Raw genomic sequence first — 9,513 nt, forward strand, 5'->3', positions numbered from 1 at the left:
AACAAAAAACAAAAAAAACAACATATTTAACAAATCAAGGTACCAAATTTCATTTATATCATTATCTCCAAAAAATATTCTAACGCACCCACATACTCACATACGTTTCTCCCCCACCCTCTCTCTACATACATCCATGCATGCACACAAATGCCCATTATAATTCCCCTACCTCATTCCCCTGCCCACTCACTCACACACACACACACACACACACACACACACACATACACACACACACACATTCACACTGTCTCTCACTCTTTCTCATCAAATTAAGGTTTCGTAATGTAATCAAGACGACATATTACATGTTAGGGTCGAACAGTTCCACTAATTAGAATAATGGGAACTTTGCTCTACAAGTAAATCTGACGCTATCACCCAAAACGAAACACTACTTTGGATTAAATAAAACAGAGGGGAACCTCTGCAACAGAAAGGGGATGAAACAAATTAGAAAAACCGACCAATTGGATGGCTTTTAATTAGGTCAACTGCGGTTTTTGTCAGAGACCAACCATTTTCTTTGCTAGGGTGAAAAACGCTGGACATGACTAATGGAAGATTAAAGGATGTAATCATATCATGAAGGGGTTTGAAATGTAAATGTGTATCTGGACATTCGAGCAAAAAATGTGAGATGTCAAGGGTCGTACCACAAATACATAGTGGTGACGGTTTCAAAAATCTGCATAACCATGCATTAGTTCTTAGCCTGTGTGTCAAGTTTCTTGTGGAAATTGATCCTGGGGGGTTAGTGCCTTTTCTTGCTGGAAGAGAGAGATCCCACCAGAGCTTCTTTTTTGAGTTTTCTAAGAACTGTGTCTGTCTGAAATTCCAGATATATGTTGAGAGAATAGTACAGGCTTCAGAAACAGAAATAGGAATATTGTGATTGATTGAATCTGAATTGTGCGATGCCGCTTCCTTGGCACAAAAATCGGCCATTTCGTTGCCACGAAGATTAGAATGTCCAGGAACCCACAAGAGTGAAATGTCGGAGCCTCGCGTAATTAACTGGTGGATTAAATACAAAATTTCGTACATAATATCTGCTCGTTCAGATGAAGATTGATTATTTAAAGCCATCAATGCTGATTTTGAATCAGATAGTATAAGGATTTTTGCAGGCACAAGAGGCATATCACTAAAAAAGGTGAAAGCCATCAGAATTGCAAACAATTCAGCAGTAAAAATTGAACAACCTTTAGTTAAGTGGAATCTCTTTTTAATGTTAAGCTCGGGGATTACAAAAGCAGCTCCAACTTCAGAGTTACTACTAATTGATCCATCTGTGAAAACACGGAGGTAATATTTGAAACGTGTATTAATTAGTTCTTTGGCCCGAGAGGCAATAATAAGTGGACTGTCACTCTTTTTTAATTGTCCATATGTAAAAATAATATTTGCTTGCTCAGTCAGCCAAGGCGGATGAAAACAATGCGGAATTTTCGCAATCTGGGAAAGAGGCAGACTGCAACTCTCAAAGACTGACTTAGTAAAATCGAACAAGGACGTGTATACAGCTTTGTTACGAATTTCTCTACAGATGTACGTTTCTTCATCAATTTCAGAGACAACCGAATTTGGAACAGCTCTAGCCCTTACCATGTAGTTACAGGCACATAATTTCCTGTGTTCAGGTAATGGCAAAACACCAGCTTCTTTGTATGTTTTGTCGATTGAAGCCCATCGCGGTAAACCAAGTGCAATCTTAAAAGCTAAGGAATCAATACTTGTCAGTTTATGAAGATCAGAGTTTGAAGCAGTGAAATAGATTTCCTGACCATATGATATAATTGAGCGGACTAGTCCCATTGCAGCATTGATCAGATTATTGCCACAATTTATAACAGGGATTCCAGAAAGCACACGTAATAGAGCTATTTTCTTCCTCGCTTTCTCAATAAGGTAGTTTATATGCTTAGTCCAAAAAAGTTTATAATGGAAGATAACACCGAGAAATTTCACCTGTTTACTCGGATATATGATAGTGTCATTTACCTGTATTTTAATAGCATCCCTACCTTCAAATTCAATCAACTTTTTAGTAAATATGACGAAAACAGTCTTTTCAGCAGACAGGAGAAAACCACTTTCTTTCATATATTCCACAATGTTGTCGATGGCATCTTGAAAATGCTTAATAATTTTATTTCGTTTTGATGTATTTTTTGTAATATTACAGTTTACATTCTTCCAGAGAGCTATGTCATCTGCATAAGCTACTAATGTGGCACCATTTGTGTTGATATTTTTCATATCATAAAGCATTAGTGAAAACAGAGTGGGAGAAATCACACTTCCCTGTGGAACGCCCATATTGACGGACCTTGATCTGGATAATATACCACCTAATCTCACCTGGAATGTCCTCTGGGATAAGAATGACTTAAGAAATTTTAGAAATCGACCTCCCAACCCTACTGTATTTGCTTTATGAATCAATTTATAGTGCCACACAGAGTCATAGGCTCTATGAATATCAAAGAAAGTTGCGACCGTGGAGTGACGCTTTGCGAGTGCCTTCTTAACATGAGAAGTTAGATGGACGACATGATCAGTAACACCCCTACCTCTTCTAAAACCAGCTTGGAAAGTAGGTAAAATTCCTTTCTTCTCCAGAAAGTGTTCTAATCTAGTTTTCAAAATTCTCTCAAAAACCTTCCCAAGATGGGGAGTTAACGAAACAGGTCGGTAACTGGAAGGGCTAGATTTAGGTTTTCCTTGTTTGTGAATAGGTACTATGGTTGCTTTCTTCCAATCAGTTGGAAGGATACCAGAATTCCAGCAAATCTGAAAAAAATCTAACACTCTTTTTAAAAAGATATTTGGAAAATGTCTGATCATGTTGTACGATATTGGATCTGAGCCTGTCGCAACTTTCCCTGACTTAACAGCATTGAGAGCACGGTATAGATCCCCCAGCGTTAGGTCTGCATTAATGTAAGATGCACTGCTATCATTCTTATCCATTTCACAGGGGCAGTTCATATCTTCAAACTGTTTCCTTCTCTTTTGCTCATAGGATGGCAAGTATTCTGTCTGACTCATTTTTGCGAATGTATCCGCAAATAACTCGGCTTTCTCTTCCCTAGTTTTATACACAATATCATTTTCATACAAAGGAGGATCAGGAAGATTATATACACCCTTTATTTGCTTTATTTCTCCCCACAGTTTTGAAGAGGCAGTTGGGTTGCTAGTACAGTCGTTAATCAGATTTGTGTAGTATATCTTTTTGGCAGCAGCCACTGTTTTATTACTAAAACTATTAGCCTGTTTATACTTGTTGTGCAGTTCTGATACTCTTTCTTTGGATTCGATTTTTCGATACCTATGCCAGTTTTTGAAAGCCTCTGTTTTCTTATTGACTGCTATTTCACATGAGCTGTTCCACCAAGGATTACCAGACCGTTTTGGATTGGCTATATACTTTACTTTTGGAATTGAACCATCAGCAGCCTTCAGAATAACATTCCTTAGAGACCGATAACAAATTTCTAAATCTTCTTGTGATGTAACATCAGTGTTGAAATTTAAATCAGCAGAGTAATAAGCCAGCATATTACCAAACAGATCCCAGTTTGCTTTCTTTTCATTATATTTCAACCCTATATTATCTTTAATTATGATCTCATGTTTTACAGATAATACCATTTCAACTGGAAGGTGGTCACTCCCCAGTGGTGTTTTGAGAACTTGCCATTCACAGTATGGATTTATATCAGTCGACACCAAAGAGATGTCTATTGAAGAATTTTTTTGATCTGCCCGATCAGCGATTCTTGTTATTGAACCATCATTTAATATAGTTAAGTTAGAATTAACTATGGTATTCGCTAGATATTCATTGTTGGTTGTGAATTCGCAATTTTTGTCCGACCACAAGGCATGGTGCGCATTAAAATCCCCTAGAATTATCCAGCTATGGGAGAAATCTAAATCCATTAACCAGTCAGCTTCACCTCTTGAAACTCCATCAGGGTAGTAACAGTTAACTACAATTAATGTTTTATCTAAGACAGAAAGCTCTATAGTTGAAGAATACAAACGTTTGTCTATACTATGACATGGTGGTTTTCTAGCTTTATATATGATTGAATCTGAAATATAGGTTGCAACTTTAACTTTTCCTTTGCGCTCTGTCTCATCAATAACTGGAGGGTAGAAGTAACCCTCTAACTTAGGGAGATTGCTTTTATAACAATTGAGGGACTGGAGGGCAATTATATGAAAGCTGTGATCTTGCAGAAAATGGATCAAATAGTCAAAATTACATTTACTTCTACAGTTCCATTGCAAAAAGCGAAATAGGCCTGCGCCACACCCATCATCATTACATCCTGCTGTCTGCATAAGTGAATAGATACATAGAATAAAGAGTATCTGTCTAATGTACTTCAGGAAAAGAAAAAATAAAGACACATTTACCTTACATACATTCATTTGGAATTCACACGGCAATTTGACAAGATTGATTTCAGTTCAGAGATTGAGGACGTCATGACGCCCATTATGTTTTTCATGATGCTGACAAACTGATAAGAAAGGTTTTCCAAAAACGTGATTATACTTCCAAGTACAAAATCAGAAGGATCGGAAATTGCAGACACTGGTGAGACTGATTCTTTTCTCTGATTGGGGTTGGTCTTCACAAATGTTGGTTGACGTGTATTGACAGGGGTTTTGCAGGATGGTGTTGATTGTTCTGAACAGCTTGATGTTTGATCAGATGCAGACTGCTGTGAGCTGATATATTTCCGTAATGGTGTTGACTGTTCTGAACAGCTAGATGATTTGCCAGATTTGTTATTTTCTTGTGTGTTGTCAGTTCTATCTTCCAATGTAACCCTGTCCTTGTCTGTCTTGTCTGTCTCCAACGGGTGTTTGGACCCATGTAGTAATTTTCCATGCACGTTCTTGGCAGTTACAGTTGGCGGGATATCCCTGACTGGAGATTTAGTGATGCCATTTCTTAGTGCTAATGCATATGACTTTGGATTATTAGTGGTAGGTTTAATTGTTTCCTCGCCCGCTAGAGACCGGCTGTCTGCGTCTTGGTTCACTGACTGTGCCCGGGCTAGAGCGATGGCTTCAACATATGGCATATGACTGGATGATTTTATTTTCCCGGCAAGTACTCTGATTTTATACTCGGGGCAGCCAGGGAAAGAAGCTGCATGATTCCCTTGACAATTCACACATTTTTTGGAATGCGCACAGGTGTGAGCATCATGGCCAGGGAGACCACATCTTCCGCATACTTGTTTGGCTCGGCACGCATTTTTGGTGTGTCCCAAACGGTTGCAGCGGGTGCATCGAAATACCTGTGGGACGTAGGATTTCACCGCGAATGACTGATACCCTAATGAGATTTGCTTCGGAAGACTGCGTGTCAAAAAGGTAATCTTAACGGCGCGTGATTCGCTTCCATCCTTATTTTTTAGTCTTTTCATAGATTTAACATTTGTAAATTCTCTTTGAAGTTCTAAGAGATTGGTTTCCAGGGGGATTGGTTTTATCACCCCTTCTGTAAAAACCTCCGGAACTGAACATTTGACAGTTATGCCAGCCAAACTTTCACATTTTAGAAGTGATTTTTGCTGATCAGCAGAAGTACAACCGATCAGCCACTTACCCGATGACAGCTGTTTTTGACCGAGGATGGGACCAATAGTGTTGTTCCATAATTTTTTACTGAGGATTCCAATACCACTCAGTGTGGCCGATCCCTTTTTTGTGTCCTCCAAAAGGACTGGAAATTGAAACGAAACAGAAGTTTCATTTGACACTGTAGGCCAGGATGACGACGTGGTCTCCCTGTCACAAGACATATCCTCTGATTTGGACGAACAAGGTGGGGACGATGGAGATGATGACGATGATGAGTTGGACACAGATACATGTTCATCTCTCTCTTTCAGAATTTCTTCAATGAAAAATGATTTTAACCTGTTTATCAGATGTTTTTTCCTCCCATGTTTGGGGAGATTATTTTCAGAAAGTAGTTTCTTCAATTGAGAAACTTTGGTCTGATTTAAAAGATCTGGGTTCTCCAGGAATGCATTGAAGGTTGTGACGTTTGACATCACTGCATCATGTATTAAAAACAAACAAGCAAAATGAATGGATGAATAGATAAATGATATTAATAATGATAAACAAAGTAAAAGGTAAAACTGCAATAGTCCACACTGTCACAAATATCGATACCTAACTTTGTTGAATGTTAGAATTATATTCTGAAACTAAATGTGGTGACAGGAAAGCTAGCTTATTATAGTAAATTTAGAAACCTACTTATTTTCACCGAAAATAAATCTAATAGATCCTCAACATGTCACAGTCTTCTCTTCAACATACAGGCACACCAATACATCACGTCTGTAAAATTAACAGATTCAAATGTTAAATGTTCAGGATCCGGCTGCCCCAAGTCGGTAGCAAGGTCGGCGACGTTTTATTTAGTGAATGTTGTCACATTTTAAAATGTTATGGGGACCGTTTGTGAAAAAGTACCAAGGAAAACCTGTGTCGACAACTAGACCTGCGGAGTGATAGATCTGTCTGTCTATGTATTGGCGCGTGTGGAGAATCGACGCTGACGGGGGCATCCGACAATTCCGGGAGATGACGTTGCAAACTATGTGTCACAGTCCTCCCTGTTTGTCCTCCCTCCGGAATCAGCCGCGAGCCAGCAATGAGACGGACACGTTGTGCTGGACTTGGCTCAAGCACCCGCCTGGAATCGTCAACACAAGTCACATGCGAAAAAATGTCGATGTAACTTTTTTCCGTCGCAATATAACCAAAGTTGGTTCGTCGACGTACAGATCCAGATCCAGATCCAGAATTCCATTCTAAAGCTCAGATCTTTGCGTCCATGGAAACGTTTATGACGAAGACTGACGTGACGTAAACGTCTACGTTGTGTACGTCAAACCAGCTCGTCGACTGTTTCTGTGACGCAAAAAGTCGACAAAAAATGTGGGCCTTTTTTTTTTTTTTTCTGCAACCACTCCCCCTCGAACAGGACGTCCGTCACGCTCACAACCACGCCATCCGCCCCTACCACATCAAGCAAAACACCTGCCGCACAAAAAATTCACAGAAGATAATGGTCTACAGAGCAAATCAAATTTCATCCACAAAAAGGAACCACGAATCCCACAACAAAAACAGGGAGGGCCAACTGCCTCAATCCAGGAAATTAAAAAAGCCAAAAACACCAGGAATCACATCCTGCACAGCCACACACACACACACACACACACACACACACACACTTACACACACACACACACACACACACACACACGCACGCACGCACACACACACACACACACACACACACACACACACACACACACACACACAAACGAAGAAAGAAAACTCATAGATAGTTTCGCAGGATCGCACAGGAACATCTATCTATCTATCTATCTATCTATCCATATATCCATATATCTCCTGGAGGAGATCACCACAACCAAATAGACTACATCATGGTAAAGAAGCGTTTCCAGTCTAGCGTGAACATTGCCAAGACAAGAAGTTTCCCAGGAGCTGACATTGCAAGTGACCACGACTTGGTAATGATGACCTTCAAACTCCAACTGAAGAAAACAAGGAAACAAAGCTTCTCAAGACTGAAGTTCGACCTGGAAAAATTGAAAGATCCTGAAGTACAAGAGGCATTCCAAGCCATGATTGGTGGGAAATTCGCGCCACTCATCACTCTCGATGCAGATGACGCCGACCTGGATACACTCGTAAGCGACTTCAACGCAGCTGTAACTGAAACAGCCCAAACAACTCTTGGAAAACAACGCATCAAAAAGAAGCCCTGGGTCACGGACGACATCCTACAGCTGTGTGACAAACGTAGAGACCTGAAAAAGAAAAAGAATGAAGAAGAAGGGGCAAAACAGTACAAAGCAGTTAACACCGAAATCAAGAGAAGCATGAAGAAGGCAAGGGAGAATTGGATTGAAGGAAAATGCCAGGACATAGAGGAAAACCTGACAAGAAACAACAGCAAGAAAGCCTACCAAGTTGTGAAAGAACTTACCAACACAAGGCAAGGTAGAACTATGTCCAACATCCAGACCAAGGATGGAAAATGTCTAACAGAAGAACAAGACATCCTAACGCGATGGACAGAATACTGCTCAGAGCTATACAACATACAGACCACAGGTGATCCAGCAATACTGAATGTTCCACCAGCCACTGATAACAGTAATCACCCCATACTCCGTGAAGAAATAGAGGCAGCAATAGCATCGCTGAAAAAAGGGAAATCGGCAGGAGTGGACAACATCCCATCAGAACTGGTCCAAGCAGGGGGTGAAGTTATGATAGATATGCTACTGAAAATCTGCAACAAAATCTGGCAAACAGGGGAATGGCCCACACCGTGGACACAATCACTGATCATCACCCTCCCCAAAAAGGGCAATCTCCAGCAGTGTCAAAACTACCGCACCATCAGCCTGATTAGTCATCCCAGCAAAGTCATGTTGAAGATCCTGCTTAACAGACTGAAACCACAAGCAGAAAACATCATTGCTGAAGAACAGGCAGGTTTCAGACCAGGAAGGAGCACAACTGAACAAATCTTCAACTTGAGGTTGCTATGTGAGAGGTACCATCAACACCAACAAGACCTCTACCACGTCTTCATTGATTTTAAGAAGGCATTTGACAGGGTCTGGCATGCAGCTTTGTGGGCTACCATGAATCTGTACAACATCAACGCCAACCTGATCAGACTGATACAGCACCTCTATGACAAAGCCACCAGCGCCGTCTACCTCAACAATAGCATCGGGGACTGGTTCAGAACCACAGTCGGAGTGAGACAAGGCTGTCTACTCTCCCCAACACTCTTCAACATCTTCTTAGAAAGAATAATGACTGACGCACTGGAAGAGCATGTAGGAACAGTCAGCATAGGCGGCAGAACAATCACAAACCTACGTTTTGCCGACGACATTGATGGACTGGCTGGAAAAGAAGAAGAACTGGCAAGCCTGGTCAAACATCTAGACAAAGCCTCCACATCGTATGGAATGCAAATCAGTGCGGAGAAAACCAAACTGATGACTAACAACACCAACGGCATCAGCATTGACATCAAAGTCAACGACGAAAAGCTTAAAACAGTCCACAGCTTCAAATATCTGGGAGCAATCGTGTCAGATGAAGGATCTAAACCAGAAGTACTCTCGAGAATTGCCCAAACAACAATGGCACTCAACAAGATGAACACCATCTGGAACAACAAAAACATCGCTCTCAGCTCAAAAATCAGACTGATGCGTTCCCTGGTTATATCAATATTGCTCTACGCCTGCGAGACTTGGACCCTGACTGCGGACATCGAGAGAAGAATCCAAGCTGTCGAGATGAGATGCTTTCGTAGACTACTTGGCATCTCCTACAGAGACCACATCACTAACACGGAAGTGAAGAACAGAATCAAGCAAAGTATTGGACCCTACG

The 9,513-nt window shown here is 40.7% G+C and overlaps 1 protein-coding gene across 1 annotated transcript in view; it reads left to right on the top strand.

Annotated features, from left to right (window-relative positions):
* Window positions 1-5,363, top strand: part of LOC143289641 (uncharacterized) — a 32,305-nt gene extending 26,942 nt beyond the window's left edge. The window contains exon 8 of the mRNA XM_076598688.1: window positions 5,230-5,363. Coding sequence (XP_076454803.1) covers window positions 5,230-5,363 — 134 coding nt within the window. The remainder of the gene's footprint in view (window positions 1-5,229) is intronic.
* Window positions 5,364-9,513: the final 4,150 nt, after the last annotated feature.

Source organism: Babylonia areolata, chromosome 14 (assembly GCF_041734735.1).
Source record: "Babylonia areolata isolate BAREFJ2019XMU chromosome 14, ASM4173473v1, whole genome shotgun sequence".
In the NCBI taxonomy this organism is placed as follows: Eukaryota; Metazoa; Mollusca; class Gastropoda; order Neogastropoda; family Buccinidae; genus Babylonia; species Babylonia areolata.